Source organism: Sceloporus undulatus, chromosome 10 (genome assembly GCF_019175285.1).
Source record: "Sceloporus undulatus isolate JIND9_A2432 ecotype Alabama chromosome 10, SceUnd_v1.1, whole genome shotgun sequence".
NCBI classification, from domain to species: Eukaryota; Metazoa; Chordata; class Lepidosauria; order Squamata; family Phrynosomatidae; genus Sceloporus; species Sceloporus undulatus.
In genome coordinates this window covers 11,696,057-11,716,060 of record NC_056531.1, presented here as the reverse complement: position 1 = coordinate 11,716,060, position 20,004 = coordinate 11,696,057, and the positions used below count along the sequence as shown (strand labels likewise).

General features: G+C 43.2%; 2 protein-coding genes across 2 annotated transcripts in view; both read right to left on the bottom strand.

The window, feature by feature from the left end:
• The window catches only part of LOC121916588 (wiskott-Aldrich syndrome protein-like), a 141,063-nt gene extending 129,761 nt beyond the window's left edge, over window positions 1–11,302 (bottom strand). The window contains exon 1 of the mRNA XM_042441877.1: window positions 11,279–11,302. Within this exon, the coding sequence (XP_042297811.1) occupies window positions 11,279–11,302 (24 nt within the window). The remainder of the gene's footprint in view (window positions 1–11,278) is intronic.
• Window positions 11,303–11,936: 634 nt separating this feature from the next.
• The window catches only part of LOC121916587 (translation initiation factor IF-2-like), a 9,899-nt gene continuing 1,831 nt past the window's right edge, over window positions 11,937–20,004 (bottom strand). Inside the window, exons 2-3 of the mRNA XM_042441876.1 lie at window positions 13,612–13,827; window positions 11,937–11,996 (exon numbers count right to left, since the gene is read on the bottom strand). Coding sequence (XP_042297810.1) covers window positions 11,991–11,996; window positions 13,612–13,827 — 222 coding nt within the window. The 3' untranslated portion in view covers window positions 11,937–11,990. The remainder of the gene's footprint in view (window positions 11,997–13,611; window positions 13,828–20,004) is intronic.

The window sequence follows — 20,004 nt, the reverse complement described above, 5'->3', positions numbered from 1 at the left end:
GTTTCGCCAGCATCTTCAGAGATGCCAGCCACAGATGCAGGCAAAACATTGGGAATAAACTCTTCTAGAACACGGCCACATAGCCCAAAAAATCCACAAAAAACTATGGATGCTGGCCATGAAAGCCTTCGACTTCACTGTATCATCATCATCATCATCATCATCATCATCATCATCATCATTGCATAGCATAGTGCCATGCCAGTTAAAGCAGTTTCAAACTGGATTATTTCTGCGGTGCAGCCACAGCCGTAAACAGCAGTAAAGAATTCCAGCCTCCTTCCACCTCCTCTTTTCTATCATCAACATCATCAACATTATCATCATCATTATCATTATTATGAATAATAAAATTACGGCTTAACTCTCCTCAGTTTGCACAATGGAAGGATACTTTTTTAAAAATACAGCTTCCATTGCCTCTGCCCCCAAAATTGATGGTTTTCTGGGGAGAGAGAAAAATCCAGATGTGCAATTTTATCAGATCAGGGCACCAAAGTTTAGTGCTCTTGCTCATAATGTCTTGGGTTCTCATGATTTTCTTCAAGGAGCAACACACACCCTATTGCTGCATCGTGAAATCAAACCTTCTTTTTATTTTTGGTAACAAAAGCTTGCAGCATCTTGATGCTTGCTCGCTTCATTCCCGATGCTCCTTTGCTCACATTCGCCGTACCAATGGCGAGTCCGTTGTTTTCGCCTGTGCCAGCAACCTGTCCCTTTGCAGGTGATGGGAAATGCAAAATGGGCTTGCAAGGCCGCTTGCCGGTCAGGGCTTAGCAAAAATTAGGTAAGATCCCATTACACGGGAACACAAGTCGGGCTGCAATCCTATCCCGACTTATCCAGGAGTAAACCCCAATTAATTCAGCGGCATTTACTTCTGAGTTGATACGGATAGAGTTGCAGTGCTTAAGACTGTAATCCCATGCAACAAAACATTTGCATTAGGACTAACCGGTGAACCCAAGTGGTAGAATTCAAAGCTATAGCCATGTTAATCTGTAGAATCAGTCTGGAGAGAGATCTTGTAGCACCTTTGAGACTAACTAAAGGAAGACTTTGGCAGCAGGAGCTTTCCTAGACTTAAATCTACTTCCAAATGCATCTAAGGAAGTAGACTTACTGTACATACTCGACTATAATTCGGACTCATATATAATTCAAGGGCAGGCTTTGGGGCCAAAATTAGGGATTTTTTTTAAAAAATCATTTAAAAAAATTATGAAACAAATTAAAATTAAAAAATGCTACATCCATTCCATCACGTTTTAAATAGATTTGTACATCAAAATACAATGTCGTAATCATGTCAAAAGACGAGAAGAAATAAGGTGAAGAGAAAGATACAAAAGAATACATCATAAACCGATTCTATGGCGAGAAGAGTTTCTTGCATTATTACATTTCAGCTATAATTCTCCATCATAATAAAATGATAATCACATCTTTTTCCAACTGTTCTCATTCAAACCTTATCCTCTTTCTTTACCTCCACAGTCTCTCCATCCTTTCTCACTGTAACCAACTCCTTTCCAAAATTATTTTGATTAAACTTGTCAAGGGTAAAACTTAGGGACATGTAATGAAAGATGGAAAGGATGAAGCAAAGGAAAACAGTCCCAAGGAACTTATAAAATTACAGCAGGCACAACTATTATTTTTATTTATTTATTTATTTATTTATTTATATCCCGCCCTTCTCCCAAGGCTGGGACTCAGGGTGGCTTATAACATCAAAAAACACCATGCAGTTCAAAACATAGAAAAATAGCTAAAGTTGAACCGCAGCTCCCAGAATCCCCCATCTGGATGGATTTGGGGAGTTGCTGGCCAAGATCCCGCATCAAACAATCTGTTGGTTCCATTTGCCTATATTGTACATTACAAATTTTATCCATATGTTGCGCATGGGTCGAAACAAGATTTGGAAAGCAGGGAGCATCTGCTCTTTGTTTTCAATGCGCATGTCTGTGTCATGTGTTACCTTACAAGAGGCATTCTTTCCCATTTGTGAGGAATGCTTCTTTTAAGATGGTGCTGGCTGCATGCTTTTATTAATAATCATACTTTCCCTGCCTCCAAAAAATCTGCTGCTTGGTCCAAGGTTCCTTTTAGTGGATTAAATCAGTTTGTTTCATCAAATCATCTCATTGCTGAATCCATGAAACATTGGCACCGTTGTGGAAAAAAAACAAAGCTCCTTCCAGAAAAGGGAAATTTAGAACCAGTAAAATGGGGCGGGGGAATCTTTCATTCTTTTGTCATCCTCCACTTCTTGGCTACATCTTTGATGAAAGATCTTGGCCAGCGACTCCCAGTATCCATTTGGATGGGGATCCTGGGAGCTGCTAGCTGACAGAGTTTGGATAAGGAGTTAGCTACAACCTATAGTTTGGATGGAGAGTTTGGATAGGGAGTTGGCTACAAGCATAGCTACAACCTCACAGCTATGTGTCTGATGCAGGATCTTGGCCAGAGACTCCCAGAATCCATCCGGATGGGGGATGTTAGGAGCTGCTATCCAATTCTAACTCTTTTTAAAGGGTTGGCAGCAAAGACCTAGGTCTGATCTGCATGGCGGATGTAACGCAGCTTGATACAGCTTCCATGGTATGGAATCCTAGGATTTGTAATTTGTGGAGGCCCCAGCACACTTGGACAGAGAAAGCAAAACAGCTTGCTGAACTAGAAATCCCAGGATTCCATAGAATGGTGCCATAGCAGTTAAAGTGGCATCGTTTTTGTAACATGGATTCGACCCTAGTCGTGGAGTGCCCTCAGCTGAAGCACTGTTCAGAAGCAAAAGGAAGAAAGGAGGCTTTGTGTCAGACACCAGCCCTTGTCCGCAGCCATCTGGGGCTGCATCCACACTGGAAAAATAATCCAGTTTGACGCCTCTTTAACTGCCATGGATCAAAGCTATGGGATTCTGAGAACTGTAGTTTGTTGTGGCAGCAGAGCTCCCTGGCAGAGAAGGTGAAATGTCTTGCAAAGCTACAGTCCCTATAATCCCGTCGCATGGAGCCATGGCAGTTTAAGTGGTGTCAAACTGGATTATTTCTGCAGTGCAGATGTAGCCTAGGATGAATCCTGGTACTGCAGACTCCATCACTCTCCTTTGGTATTTTTTGCAGGTGGCCAAGGCTCTGGGACTTTGGATTTGAACCCTAAAACCTGACTCTGGTAGATGGCACACCTCCATGTGGGGAGAGGGCAACGTTTCTGTTTCCCCATCACGAAATGAGCCGATCGCGCATGAAAACCATGCCTTAGCCCTGTAGCGCTGGGGCCCACATATTAATTATAAGTCTGCTTCTATCATCCCCCATCATTTTTTTGCTGGGTGGCAACAGCCTTTTCGGCTGAGAAAAAAAAGGAGGGTTTCTCTTCAAATGAATGCAAAATGCCAAGAAACTTCACACCCGAGCCAATGCAGGCAAAAAGCCAGCGATGTGGCTGGTTTCGCTTGGGGCGTGCATAGGTTTGATGATCTGCAATGCAAACTGGTGTGTGTGTGTTGAAGGGAAGCGGGGGGGGGGGGGGAATTAAAACTAGACAACATGTTGCAATGCACCTTGTGGCCATAAATATCAAGGGTGTCATTTCTTTCCCAAAAGGGGTTTTCCCACACTTGTGAGGGAAAGGAGAAGTTCAAAAGGCTACCTTGAGCTTGATGGAGGTATGTGCCTTTTTGATAAAAAAAAAATTAAAATAAAATAAAGCAACAACGAAGAAACCATTTTGGTGGATCAGACAGCATGCGTCGGAGTGTCCCTGCGCATGCATCTATCCAAAATTCCCAGCCTGACTTGAGAGATTTTGTCCCTGAAATTCAAAAGCAGATCCTTCAGTAAACTAGCAAATGTTCAGGGTGACCATTGCCGAAATTTTACCAGCTTTCGGATTTGCTGCCTGTATTATTATTTATGCAGAAGCTGCCTTTCGAGGGATAACAGAAATATTGGGAAACTGCAGTGAAATGCAATTTTGGGCCCCTGGAACCCCCTGATTTCCACCCGGCTCAAAACATTGAGGGGGAAAATGGCTGAAAACTGGCCAAAAACAAAAAGCAGATTTGAAAAATATGGTCTGCCCCATATGGTTTGTTATGCCATCCAAATTCCTCTCCTAGTCACCAAACTTGGGGGTTATTCAGATGTTTTTTAGCGCCACTTCGTGAAAAATTGCGTTCCGGCTTTGTGGTTCACGCTACTTTTTCATTGGAATCGCATCTCTGCGCATCTCACGCATGTTAGTACTCATATAAAGGTTAAGTCAATGATGCCGATGCATTCGAAGCACATTCAAGGCATGGAGAGTTTTATCTTAGTTTATCCCAAATTTATTCGCATTGGTTAGTCACATAGCTGACAATGCAAATCTTTTCAGAAAAAGACCTCCTGATGGCACTTTTGCAGTATTTCTTGCACTAGAAAGCCCATTTCTGAAACAAATTTGGCCCAACTTGATATTTACATTTAGGGTGACATCCCAATTCTTTTTGTGCACGTTTGGCACTAACTGGCAGTGGTTTTTTAATAATAATAATAATAATAATAATAATAATAAATATGCCGGGTGTGTGGTCCATTTTGCATGGAACTTGGGGCGAAATTACTTTTAAGGATTGCAAGTGCTGCTGTTCGAAATGTTTGTTTCCTTCAAATTAGAAGTGAAAACATCATCCCAGACAATGCTGGGTCCATTTCCTAGTACTGTACTGTATTATAGTTTATTCGGGACAACCATATACAGGTTATAGCCATCAAATTACCAAAAATGATTTAAACCCTTTAAGACTTTTACAGTCACAGTTTGGTCTGTAACATATACAAAACAAAAAGTGTAAACTGGAATTACAAAAAGGTACTATATACAGTCGGCCCTCGCTATCCACTGATTTTTTTATCCACAGCTTCAAGCATCTACGGCTTTAAAGTATTTATAAAAATACATAAATTCATCAGCAAACCTTGGTTTTGTCATTTTATATAAGAGACACCATTTCACCATGCCGCCTTGATCTCATGGGAGAGGTGGGGTATAAATAAATAAATTATTATTATTATTATTATTATTATTATTAATCAGACTTGAGCATCCATGGATTTTGGTATCCATGGGGGTCCTGGAACCAAACCTCAGCTGATAACAAAGGGCCCACTGTATATATATTGGGGGGAAAATACTATACCTGATTTTCTGCATCAGCTACTTCGGCTGCATCCACGCTGCAGAAATAATTCAGTTTGACACTGCTTTAACTGCCAAGTCTCCATCTTATGGAATCCTGGGATTTGACATTTGGTGGCGCACCAGCACTCTCTGGCAGAGAAGGCTAAATAGCTCACAAAACTACACACTGTAGGATGCCATAATATGGAGCCATGGCCATTAAAGTGGGGTCAAACTGGATTATTTCTGCAGTGTGGATGCAAGCAAGAGACACATCCCGATGGGAGGGATGAAGCTCCTCATCCAAGAGGTCCCTATCACCCAAAAGATTTAGCATTCCTAATCCAAACATAGAGCTATTCCGTCTCTGCGTTTGGACTAGCAAGGCCCAGCTTGGGTATACTTCAAGCACCCAAGACATATGGCCCACGGATGGCTAATAAAACTCGCTTTCATTACACTGGCTCTCTTCCAGGGTACTCAAAAATGCTCTCAAATGCCAGGACTGGCGCAAAGAACGTCAGCAAGGCCTCCGGTTGCACAATCCCAGAATCTTGTGAAACCCATGGAAATGTCACCATCTAAGAAGAGGCCACAACGATTTTTCTTCCTTCCCTGTCCACCAAGGATTCTGAGGTCTAGGCCTAAGCCTTAGCATTTGACATTGAATGGTGGGTGATCAGAGAACCAAATATTTCCCAAGACAAGGAAATCTATCCTTTGCACGGGAGGGTCGTTCATGGCCTGTGCAACACATGACTGCACTTCACAAATGACCCTCACGTGCAAAAGGTCGATTTTCTTGCCTTGAAAAATATTTTGTTCTCTGATCACCTCACATTCGACAACAAATGCTAAGGCTTGGATCTAGATTTGGGGTGCGTGTGTGTGCAAGTGAACGTCCCCGATTCTTTCTGGCACCCTGAAAACGCAGAACTTTAAAGAATGGCCTGAGCTGCGGAAGGAGTGGGGAACCCCAAAATGCTACATGGAGACACTTTCGAGTATATAGAAGACAGATCCTAGATCTGGACTTCCATCTCAGCCTGCAGCAAAGACAAATGCACAAACATTACCCTGTCGGTTGCAAAAATGTTGTCTCTAGCCATTAAAATGAGAGAGATCTTTCAAAAACGGATCTTTCACTGATGGATTTTTGTTTGGATTCATCAAAAAAGGGGTCTGACATTATTATTATGTTTATTTTATACCCCGCCTTCCTCCCAGTACAGGGACTCAAGGCGACTTGCAAATTTAAAACAGTCCAAGTTAAAACACTATGAATATGCAAAACGCTAATGGCAATATGCCCTAGACCTATAACTATATAATCAATAATAATCTCCAGTGTTGTAACTCAATCTGATAGTCCAGTTTTACGTAAACTATTTGCATCTTTGATGTAGCCTTTCTATTTTATATGGTTTTAAGTTATAGTGTGTGTTGCTGAGTCATCAGAGATGCCAGCCACAGATGCTGGCGAAACATCAGGAATAAACTCTTCGAGAACATGGCCAAATCACCTGAAAACCCCACAAAAAAATATGGATCTTGAGATACAGGGCCAGCGGAAAGGAATTAGGGGTCTGCCAGCAATCCCACAAATGCATGGACCAAAATGAAGGACTGTTGGATGTGTGTGTACAAACTTAAAATATAATTTCCATTCATAAACTCCAGCTCAAGATCGTAGACAAGAAGGCATATAGCAAGAGTGAAGCTATATAGGTTAATTTCTTGGGTTCTGCTCCCATCTAGTGGTGCACTCTATCATTGCCGAATGACACGAAGATGAAGAGCCCACTTTATGAAGAGCGCACAATGTTTACAGTCCCTATTTGAGTAGACTGTGAAATCAATCGTATTTAAGTGGACACTTTTTGGGATTGAGGTCAGAACAGACATGTCCTTTGTAAGTGGTACTTTATAGATCTGATGTAGATTTCTCCAATGCCGGCCATGACTATTGGTCACGCTGTCCAAGGCCGAGGGAAACTGTATTCCAAAACGTCTGGAAGGCACCATGTGGGGAGAGAATAAAAGAAGACTGTTTGCTAACAACAGTGATGTAAATTTGAAGGCTTTCATGGCCAGCATCCATGGGTTTTTGTGGGTTTTTCGGGCTATGTGGCCATTTTCTAGAAGAGTGTCTTCCTGATGTTTCGCCAGCAGCTGTGCCTGGCATCTTCAGAGAATGCTGACATGGAAGAGAGTGGGGTATATATTGCCATTCAACAATAGAACGATACACAGATTAACATGTAATATATATATATATATCTCACAGTATATATCTCCCACTCTCTTCCATGCCAGCATTCTCTGAAGATGCCAGCCACAGCTGCTGGGGAAATGTCAGGAATAAACTCTGATAGAACATGGCCACATACCCGAAAAACCCACAAAAACCAACAGCGATGTCCCTAAACTAAGATGCGTGTGAACCTTCTGTCATTTGTAGTTTATCGGATGGTATACCAACCTGCTTAAAGGTCCAGCAGAACCACGAGGAACACACTCTTCTATCCAGTTTCCAGCAGAGGATATCCACCAAAGTGATCACAGCTATCTCTATCCCATGGCTTCAATGTCCATGGCTCCATCCTATGGGATCCTGGGACTTGGAATATGTGGTGGTACCAGAGCGCTCTGGTTAAATAGCTCAGAGAACTACAAATCCTGGGGTTCCATAGCACAAAGCAATGACAGTTAAAGTGGTGTCAAGGTGCATGAATCCTGCAGTGTAGCTGTGGCCCCAGTAGCTCAGAAAAGGAGCCTGTTGAGCCTCAAGATGGTCTAGTTGTTAGGAAGGATCGAATTAGGGGAATTTTAATTAGCTCAAATATTATGAGAGGCGTGTCCTAACAACGCACACAGCGGGGTCGGGTCCCTATGTGTATACCAGAGGTCATCTAGTCCAACCCTAAGAGAGAAAGAGACTCAAAATGCCAATGGGTTGCAATTAAAATATAAACATTTATTAAAGCCACACAACAAAAGGGATCACACACACACACACACACACACACACACACATTCAATGCTAAAGCAAGGGAGGGGTGAGTTTGGGAGTAAAGGAGAAAGGATAGAGGCACCGTTGGGATAATTACCTTAGGAGTCTTCTTCAAAGCGATGGAGGTGAGGGATGGTGGATGGTGACACACAGCCGCGGGAACGGGAAAGTAAGTGGCAACTGCGGTGGCTAGGAACTGAGTTCCAGCGGGCAAAGATAACCAGAGGCCCGAGAGACAGTGAGCATTGGCTTAGCTCTAGTGATTTCAGTAGAGCCCAAGGCTCGGGGAACTCAAGCCTAGAGTGACAGCTCAACAAGCAAGGTTTCAGGTTTGGAACTCAGAGCTCAACAAGCCCACTGGAGGCTGGAATCGGGGGTCCTTTTATACCCCTGAACGTATCCTCAGGCTATGGCTACCTAGTGAACAAAGGTCTTGATTGTTATCTTTTGTCTAAGCTGAAACCTACACAATGGATACACAAAGAAGAGGTCTGGCACTTTTCAGAAGAAGACAAATATCTAGATGGCAGAGCTGTTAAGATAATCACTCGCTCATTGAGAAGGAGGCTACCTCTACTGTCCACTCTTCTTTGGGGTAGCCTGCGAAACTTGTAGGGCAACTCCCAAAACTGCTTGCTTAAGGTTTAAAATGTACCGTTTTTCCTGTGACCAAGCCTAGCAAGCTTGCTGGCTACGTGGTCGGCTCACTCTTAGGGTAATGGCGGCTTGCAATGGGGTCAGTCAGGGGTCATGATTTTTAATCGCTTGGCACCCAAAATTTATATAAAACCAAACTTGGTAACACAGTACACGAAAATAATCCCTCATCTCTCTTGGCCAGCCACCGTAAAATGCACACACCGAAATCAGGGTTCGAATCTTGGCTCTGCCATGTAAACCCACTGGGTAACCTTGGGCAAGCCCCACTCTGTCTCTCAGGAAGGCAACAGCAAATCCCCTCTGAAGAACCTTGCCGAGAAAACCCTATAATCGGTTTGCCTTAGGGTCACCATAAGTCAGAAAAGACTTGGAGGCACACAATTATTGTTACAACGGTGCCCCCTTCTAGCTTACTTCCCCTCCCAATTTCTCCAAGTTGCACTCTCCCCCACCTTCTGCTGGCAAGAAAGATTACCATTTGCATGTAAAACCAGTCACCTCCTGTCTCTACCACTTGATCATAGCTAAAAGGCCAAGCATCTCAAGTCCCCCAAATTCAGATCAGAATTGTATTTGCAGCCAGTGCAATGCCTTTGAAATGAGCATCTTATAGTTTTGATATGATGATCCGGTCAGCCATTTAGTGGCAGAATTTGGCACGCCTTGCAACTTCTGAGCAGTCTTCAAGGGGAGCCCAGGTAAAGTGCATTGCAGTAGTCTAAGCAAGAAGTTACCAATGCATGAGCAATTGTGGCTAGATTATCCCTGTTCAGGAAAGGATGTAGCTGGTGGACCAGCCAATGCTGGCTCCAGGTGCTCTGAGCCACAAAGTCCAACTGGACCTCTAGTGGCAGAGATGGATCTCCAAGTACTCTAAGGCTCCTTCACAAGAACATAACTCCATTTAGGAAAGGGTGCTTACCCAGTTTCTAAACCATCCATCCACAGAGCTTCTGTTTTATCAGAATTCAACTTCAGGATTATTCAGTATTGTGCCCTCACTGATTCCCTTACAACATCCAAGCACTGGTCTGGCATCTCCACCACCCCTGTCGATTCCAACAAGGAGACGTTCCAATCCCACAAATTTGGTTCCCAAACTTTGGTCCTCCAGGTGTTTTTGGACTTCAACCTCCAGAGGTCCCAGTCAGCTTAGCCAACAGTCAGGAATTCTGGGAGCCAAAATCCAAAACATCTGGAGGACCAAAGTTTGGGGACCACCATCATAACACCTTCCCTTCACAGCTTTATAAAAATATCCTGAACCGCAAGTGGGAAAGGATGCCACCCCACAGCTATCTGGTGAAACAGGGTTTCCCCAATACCACTCTCTGGAACTAGCTCTGTAGATATGACCGGAACCACTGTAACCCAGTGCTTCCAAGCTCCCATTCCACAGAACTGGTCCAGTAACCCAGGATTGACAATATCCAGAGTTGCTAAGGGATCCAGGAAGATGAAGAGGGTACCACTCCCCCATATTTCACTGAGTTTTTAGGATCAAATCTTCACTTGAAATCAATGGGTGCCGATAGTCTGTCTCCTCTAGGAACATCCAAAGTGGCCTAACCACCACGCCTTGCCCAAAAGGGAATATTAGACATGAAATTATAGTTACGTCTAAGTTCAAGAAGGTCCTGTTTTGGAAAGGGTGCACTGTGGGCCGCTTTCAAAATGGCAGGCCTCAGCCTCTAACAAAATTGGGCATTCATCCGAATCCTGGATCAGCATCTTCTCAACCAAGAGGGGCATGGGTGAAATTTACATGTGATGGGATGGACTGATCCAAGCGCCTGGTCCACAACACGAGACCACTGCAAGTGATCCCAAGGAATGTGACCAGATGGGGCATGGGATGCTTCACCAGACCTGGCAATGACTTTGGCTTCCAGTTCTAAGCCAGCAGCGGGCAACTGTTGGATGCTAGGGAGCCACAGCAGCCCCACAGGGGGCACTGGAGAACCATGTATATGTGCATGCGCCTTCCAGTTGCTTGTCGACTTATGGCCACCCCATGAATTTTCCATCGGGTTTCCTAGGAAGGAATCCCTGGAGGTGGTTCTGCCAGTTCCTTCTTCTGAAATATAGCCTACAGCACCTGTGATTTGTTGGCAGTCTCCCATCTGAGTATTAACCAAGACAAGTTTCCAAGATCAGAGGGGATCTGGTGCCTTTAGGGCATTTAGGCCTTGGCAGGCCCTACAAAAAAAACCCCAAAAACATTTTCTTTGGCTCCAAACGCCCACTAGAGGGTGTGTGGGACATTTCTGCCGCATCTTTAGGCATCCCTGAACCATCCCCGCAAGAGGCCCTTTTTTAATAACAAAAGTGAGTGGGAAGTCATTTCCCAATAACTTCCTGTTCACATTTCGTCTTAAAATAGCCTGTCTCCCCCCCAAAAGCATGGTAAAAAAAAGACCCACATACCCCCTTGAGGACATTTGGGGGCATTTTGACCCCTGGTCAAACCACAGAACTCACTTTCCCATCTGTGCTAAGCAAATACAGTGGACCCTTGTTATACGCTGGGGTTTGGTTCCAAGATCCCCTGTGTATAACAAAATCCGTGTGTGCTCAAGTCCCATTAAATACAATGGCATAGCAAAATGGTGTCTCTTATATAAAAATGGGAAAATCAAGATTTGATATTTGAAATTTATACTTTTTAAAAAATATTTTCAAACCGTGGATGCTTGACTCTGTGTATTAAAAAATCCATGTATAAGAAGGACCGACTGTATAAGCATTTTTCCTCCTCGAAGGTCTTTAAATTCTTGTGAGACTACATTTTTGGAAACCACTCCATTAATAGAAGAGAGTTGTTTTTCAGATCCCCGTTCAGCAAGTTCTTCCTTGGTTTTTAGGCACAGTAATCCCCTGTCTTTAAATCCTTCAGTTTAACTATCTTGCCACTAAGAATTTGGCTCACTGCATGGACTGTACACTTGGAGCCAGTGGTGGTACAAGGGTTTGAGTGTTGGACTACAACACTGAGAGACCAGGGTTCAGATCTCCTCTCAGCCATGGAAACCCACTGGGTGACCTTGGGCAAAGCATACTCTCTCAGCCTCAGAGGAAGGCAATGGCAGACTTTCACAGAATACCTTGTCCCAAGAAAACCTTAGGATAGCATTATCAGTCAGACCTGAAGGAACAGAAAAACAACACTTCAAAATTGCAAAGAATATTACATTTATTCTTTTTACATTCATCTCTATAAAAAGCATATCTGTCACCTTTAGAATCTGGCCTAAACAAACCTATAAATAAATCATGTGAGGTGCAACCTTATACAGTATGACCAACCTCCAAAGTGAAAAAGGTTTCTCAGGAGATTTGCTTGGTTATCTTTACTGATGAAAGCTGGTGAGACTTCTTTCCTGCCATAATGCATGGTAAATACTAATTTTTATTAGTACCATTAGCACCACTTTATTATTACCATTCTAATGCATGGTAAATATTAGGGGCCTTATCTAATGGCAAGGCTTCTCCATGTTAACTAAATAGTAGGTTAGTAGCCTGTATTCACTTTGTCTGTAATAGGTCAGTCTTCCCTAGCTGCTTCAGACTTAGATGACATAGGCTGCATCTACAGTGAAGAACGAATGCAGATTGACATCGCTTTAACTGCCATGGCTCAATGCCATGGAATCCTGGGATCTGTAGTTTTGTGAGATGTTTAGCCTTCTCTGTCGGAGTTCAGGTGCTACAACAAACTACAAATTCCACAGCATGGAGCCATGACAATTAAATTGGTTACATGCATTCTGAAGTGTGGCAACAGCCAGAATAACATCTTGCTAGATCATAAGTACCCAAATCTCCTGAAATAAATGTTAAGGAGCTGGAAAGGAGCTTGTAACTTGTGCGCTAAGAGGAGTGAAGCCAATCTAACAGTGGTTTTTTCCCCTCCACTGGTGGCAATCCAACCTCAGAGAGCTGACTGAGACAACAGTCTTTGACAATAAAAAAAACTAGGGATTTTCAAAAGGGTTGAGGCTGGCGTGGAATTCTCAGATTTCCGAAAGAGGGGCATGTTCTTATTAAAACCTTCTAAGACCCTTGGAATATATGTGGTTGAAACACCATCAGTGAAACATTCCCAGCTGGTGGTGAGGTGTTTTTGTCTTGTTACTTGTGTCCACAATATATCTGTAGACATAGCCAATGACCTTCACCAAACAGAATTATTGTGTTGCATCGAGTGTTACTGATAACACTGAATAACTCAAATGTTTGCCAAGGAGCCAGGTTGTGCTTGTACACCAAGGGAAGCATCAGCGGCTCCTGCCGATGGCATAGTCAATGTACTGTATATACCCATGTATAAGTCTAGAAATTTTAGACCAAAAATTGGCCCAAAAAAACTGAGTCGACTTATCCACGGGTCAGTGTAAATACTGTACTTTAACTCTTATTTTAAAAAGGGACCATCCCTTGGTGAAAGACAAGAAGGTAATCTGTCATGAAAGCACTGAATCCTGTCTATTCTCTCATCCATCCAGTCTTTAGTATGAGCACAGTTATGCCTGCTGGAATTTTGTAAGTTCTTTGGCATTGTTTTCCTTTGCTTCATTCTTTAGCTCCTTTGTTTCATGCTCCTAAGTTTTACCCTCGATTTATCTACGGGTCATATCAAAATCCATAATTCTGGCCCCCAAACCTGACCTCGACTTATACATGAGGTCGAGTATATACTGTAACTGTCACTGATTTCTGCTCCAAAATCTCCATAGGAAATATTGAGTCTAACTTACGAAGCAGTGTTTCCACCTTTGTACTAACGCAGAGTGCTGGATCCAGGGTTTGCAGGGTATCTCAACCGACTCCTGGCTTTGTTGTGTTGTATTCCTCCTCAACAAGGTACACTGGACGGGTAGAGTCACTATTGCTTGGTTACCAAGGGATTTCTGCTGATGTTGCAGCAATGCGTGGAAGATCCAGGAACGATGGTGCAATATGGAAGACATTTCCTAAAAGACAAGTACATTGTATCACATCAGGCTTTCCTTTCTCTGTCACGTTCTTAATCGAAATCTGAAAACAAGACAAGTGTAAATCCAGGCTCTTAGTCACTGCTTCCAACTGCTTCACGCAGTGACAAGAACCCACACAGAATTTTAAGTGTATGTATTTTATTACATTGTTGTTGTATGCCTTCAAACTGTTTCCAACTTAAGGCAACTCTAAGGTGAAGCAATCATGGGACTATCTCAGGCTGAGAGAGTGTGACTTGCCCAAGGTCACCCAATGGGTTTCTATGGCTGAGCAGGAATATATATACAGTGGACCCTTGTTATACGCTGGGGTTTGGTTCCATGATCCCCCATGGATAACAAAATCTGTGGATGCTGAAGTCTCATTAAATATAATGACACAGCAAAATGGTGTCCTTATAAAAATGGAAAATCAAGGTTTGATATTTGAAATTTATACTTTTTTTAAACATTTTCAAACCGTGGATGCTTGAATCTGTGTATAAAAAAATCGTGTATAAGAAGGGCCGACTGCACATACACACACACACATGCGCGTGCGCGCGCGCACACACACACACACACACACACAGAGTGCCCTGCATGTAAAAAAAAGTTTTGGGCCAGACAGGAGTCAATGCCAACTCATAGAAAAGTGCCTTCTGGATTTAACAGGGTATGATTTGGGGTATCCTACACCTTATTTTGGGTGCAAAAGCCTAGTCCCTGGTTGGTTGGTTGATTCTGTCATACTGGGCCCTCTTCATGCATTGAGCGAAGATGGTTAGGTTGACTGGACAGAATTATCTTTTATCTTGAAAAGAAATAATAATAATAATAATAATAATAATTATTATTATTATTATTATTATTATTTATTTATTTATAACCCGCCCAATCACAAGGAATCTAGGCGGGTTACAGTAATAAAAGTTTCTGGTTAACATGTGATGTGGGGTAACAGAAGCACAATTTACAGCGCAAGGGCATAAACCTTATGTCCCAATGCAGCTGAACGAGTTGTGTTTCAATGTATTGCATAAAGAAGGAACTTGGTATAAGGAACTGACTGCAGCCGCCTGTTGTATAAATGGTAAAGATTTTTTAGGGAGTTGCCATATTATTCTGGAGGAGCAGATGAACAAAAATGATGGTGGCACTCTAAAGGCTATCAAATTTTATTTGGCATCGGCTTCCTTGCAACACGCACACGCTGATGTCAGTTCTGCTGGATTAGGACTTGTAAATTTAAGAGATAATATGTTTCTCCCTCTAGCAGAGTAACTAATAGCGAACGGAAATGAACAAGGTAACCTGCCCCTTCCCCAACGGCACGCGAGAAAAACAGTCTCGTTTCAGTAACGTATATATAAAGTAATTTGCTCAACATCTCATCCACGCGTACAAAGACACAGGCTTGGTTTGTGGGGGGAACAGACAAGACTTGGGTTCCCAAGTTTCAGTTACTATAAGGGAGCAGCTGCTGGTCCAGATGGCAGCTCAGAGCCATGCAGAGATCAGAACTGCCAAGACAAAAGGAGAGCAGGGAAAGCAAAGCAGAAAACCTGACTCTGCCTGCAAACCTAGCCTGCAAAGTGGCTTACTTCAATACCCCTTTTCAAATATGTCTTAGCTTTTCCTCTGCCCTGAGGTCTTAAAAAAGTCAGAGGACTAGCTAACCAGGCACTCCTCCACTCCTACTCACTACCTACACACTCCCTGTGTCCTCTTCATCCCCTCCTTTACCCAGGAGGGAGACAGAGTGAGGGAAGAGCCCTGTGTGCCAAACAGCCAAAAAGCACCATGAGGTTTAACAGAGGGAAAGAAAGCTTTATTCTCAAACAAGAAGGATCAAACCAGGTTTTAAGGTATCATGCAGCTTGGTGCACCTTTCTCCTACTTACAGCTTAAGAATTTGCAATGCTACATGAAACAAATCATATTAAATGCCACCTCGGAAGTGAAAACCAACACGAGGAACACACAACAAATATCCCTGCACGCTCCCCAAGGGAAAATGGGTCTCTGGCCACTTGCACAGCAGTCAGTGCCGACTGGTAACATTTTGGATTACTATCTGCCGGCAATTTTATCTTAAGGTCTGTCGTTCTCTTGGTGTGTGTAGCTAGCTACTCTTTTGACAGCACTCCAGACTGAACGAATCTTGCCAAGCTAGTTTTCCTACACAGAAATCCTATAGCAGCTGCTATGCTAATTCTAGCGTTTAGAGAAGTACAGTAGCTTCCCTAATGCTGTTCTGTAGAGGTCATTTGGCAAAATAAGCCCAACATCTTTATTTCTTGTTTTTAGGGAAGTATGTCACCATGGGTATTGCTACAGGGTTGGCATTGTGCAATCCTTCTGGGGCAATGTCTCTAAGAGGTCAATAACCATAGTTTTTTGGGGGGATTTCACAGCTTGTTGGCTATGTTCTAGAAGTTTATTCCGACGTTTCACCAGCATCTGTGATTGGCATCTTCAGAGATACTGGCATGGAAGAGAGGGGCCCTCGTCTGCTAGCATTCTCTGAAGATGCCAGTCACAAATGCTGGCAAAACGCCAGGAATAAACTCTTCTAGAACATGGCCACATAGCCTGAAAAACCCACAAAAACTATGGATGCTGGCCATGAAAGCCTTCAACTTCACAAGGTCAATAACCTTTTATTTTGGGCATAGCAGGAAGGAGATGGAGCTTTCTCCTTTCAGTTTGAATGCCTAGGTTGGGTGCATGTGTGTGTTGTGTGCCTTCATTTTCTGACATATGGCAACCCTAAACTGATCATGGGGTTTTCTTGGCAAGATTCACACGTTTGCCCCGTCTTCCCCTGAGGCTGAGAGCATGTGACTTGCCCAAGTGGGTTTCACGCCCAAACAAGAACCGAACCCTGGTCCTCAGAGTTGTAGTATAGCTAGTATGAAGCGACACACAAATGATGCCATCATCAGCTAAGCAGTGTATGTAAAATTAGGAAGCTATAGCATTCTGTAATTCCATAACATCCACTGTTTTGTTGATGGGGCACCATTTGTGTGTAGCCTTCAGCTCTTTGTACTGCCACAAACCATCACTACAGGCCAGAATAAAGTTGTGTCTATCTGTGTATCTGGTGTACGGCATTCATCTGCTTCACCTTGCCTGAAGCCTTACTCTTTAACCATTTTTCACACACAAAAGCAATCAATGAGAAATCATCAAAAAGTGGTCTCATTAAAAATACCTTTCAGACAAGTTGTATTTTAAATTTTACAATGGGTCCTTGAGATCTGCTGGGGTTTGGTTCCAGGACTCCCAGTGGATACCAAAATCCATGGATGCTCAAGTCCCATTAAATACAATGGTGTAGGAAAATGGTGTCCCTTATATAAAATGGGGAAATCAAAATTGGCTTTCTGGAATTTATATAACTTTTTTCAGTATTTTCAAGACGTGGAGGGTTGAATCCATGAATATGGAGGACTGACTCTATTTTGTTTCTCACAACATTCGACTTTCCAGTGTCTTTCCCCTTCCATTAATAATCTCAGGTAGTGTTCACAATGTGTTTTGTATACTGGCACAACCCAGACCACTTCCCCTTGAAATCCCTTTCCCTCAGTCTCCCTCAGTCTCCAAACTGTCTGTTGTATGGTGGCCCCATGAATTTCATAGGCAAGGAATCCTCAAGGGGTGGTTTGGCCAGCCTCTTTCTCTGCAATAGAACCTGCAGCATCTTTATTTGTTGGTGTTGTTTCCCATCCAAATATTAACTAGGGCTAGTCCTGCTTAGCTTTAAAGATCAGATGTAATCTGGCACCTTTAGGGTATTTAGGGCAGACATCAGTTGCTTTTCATTTGTGTGGAAACCTAAATTAAATGGTACCCAGCAGAGGGCACTGCATCCAATAGGTCATAAATCAATGTTTTGTATTGGAACTACTGAACAGGTCTGCTTCAAAGAAACAGCTACATTTCCAAACTAGAGCAACACGTAATTCATTGAATTCACACTGTTTTCCCATTTTGCCTCCGACGGTGTTATGTCACGGTGTATGTATCTATGTTCAGAAAATCTGGGCTGCCTTTGAAGCTGTGGCTATTGTTGTTTTTAACATTTCTTGCTGTTGTGGGCCTTCAAGTCCTTGCCAACTTATGGCGACCCTAAGACAAACCTGTCACAGGCTTTTCTTGGCAAGAGTTGTCCATTGCCGTGCTCTTGAGGCTGAGAGAGTGGTACTTGGCCAAGGTCCTCCAATGGGTTTCCTGGCCCCGGGGGGGGGGGATTCGAACCCTGGTCTCCAGAGTCATAGTGCAACATGCAAACCGATACACCACGCTGGCTTCAAGTTTTGTTTTGACTTGAACACATATTACTATAATTCACTGTAGAAGGGAAAGACGGTTATTTAGAAGAAATACAACAGTGCTATATTGGGATGCAAAGAAAAAGGTGGCAGGCAGCGGTCCTTCCCATCACCTGCTAAAGTGAACCTTTATCAAAAACACAGATTGTAGGTACATGTGCAATAAGCCCAATTGTGTTCAATGGTTTTAATGCTGCTTTCATACTCCCAGGTTAGCAGATGTATCAGAACGTAGGCGGCCACTTTTGCCAAAGGATGCTCTGCAAGGGACAAACTCTTTCCCAACTCCTTACTTGGGGGAGAGAAGGGGAGGGAAAGATTTCAAAACTGATAACCTGGGAGTATGAAAGCAGCATTACAACCACTGCACACCATCCGACTTGCCACAACAAACTACAATTCCCAGGAAAGCATCTAAGGAAATAGTCTTTAGTCTAGGAAAGCTCCTGCTGCCAATTTCTTTCTTCCAGTTAGTCTCAAAGGTGCTGCAAGATTTCTCTGCAGACTGATTCTACAGACTAACATGGCTACATCTTTGCATTCTCTAGAGACTGTATGTAGAGAGGTCTTGCAGCTCCTTTGAGGCTCACTGAGAGAAAGAAGTTGGCAGCATGACCTTTTGTAGACTAAAGTCTATTTCCTCAGATGCATTTGGGAAGTAGACTACAGTCCAGGAACGCTCATGTTACCAACTTCTTTCTTTCAGTGAGTCTCAAAGGAGCTACAAGACCTCTCCACAGACTCACACGGCTATAGCTTTGAATTCTATAAATCCCAGGTTTTCTTAGCACTGAGCCAGGGCAGAGAAAGCAGTCTCAAAGGCCCAAAGCACACTGGAGGAATCATCCACTTTGAGACCGCTTGAACTGCCCTGGCTCAGTGCTAGGGACTTCTGGGAGCGGTAGTTTTCGGAGACATTTTGCCTTCTTGGTCAGAGGGCTCCGGGCCAGAATGAGTGACAATTCCCCGCATTCCCTGAGCAAGGGCAGTTCAAGTGGTCTCAAGGCAGATGACTTCTGCAGTGGGTTCGGGACCAAAGTGGATTATTTCTGTAGTGGGTTTGGGACCGTCATGGCTGGACCTACTCAAACAAAGAAACCATACTTACCCATAGGGAATCATCGGGAATACTTTCCCACAGGGAAACTATACTTGCCCATAGGGAATCACTGGAGAATACTTTCTCACAGGGAAACTATACTTGCCCATAGGGAATCATCGGGAATACTTTCCCACAGGGAAACTATACTTGCCCATAGGGAATCACTGGAGAATACTTTCCCATAGGGAAACTATACTTGTCCATAGGGAATCATAGGAGGGTACTTGCCCATAGAGAAACCATACTTGCCCATAGGAAATCATTAGAGAATACTTTCCCATAGGGAAATCATACTTGCCCATAGGGAATCACTGGAGAATACTTTCTCACAGGGAAACTATACTTGCCCATAGGGAATCACTGGAGAATACTTGCCCATAGGGAAACTATACTTGCCCATAGGGAATCATTGGAGAATACTTTCTCACAGGGAAACTATACTTGCCCATAGGGAATCATTGGAGAATACTTTCCCATAGGGAAACTATACTTCTCCATAGAGAATCATAGGAGAATACTTGCCCATAGAGAAACCATACTTGCCCATAGGGAATCATTGGAGAATACTTTCCCATAGGGAAACTATACTTGTCCATAGGGAATCATTGGAGAATACTTTCCCATAGGGAAACTATACTTGTCCAGAGGGAATCATAGGGGAATACTTGCCCATAGGGAAATCATACTTGCCCATAGGGAATCATTGGAGAATACTTTCTCACAGGGAAA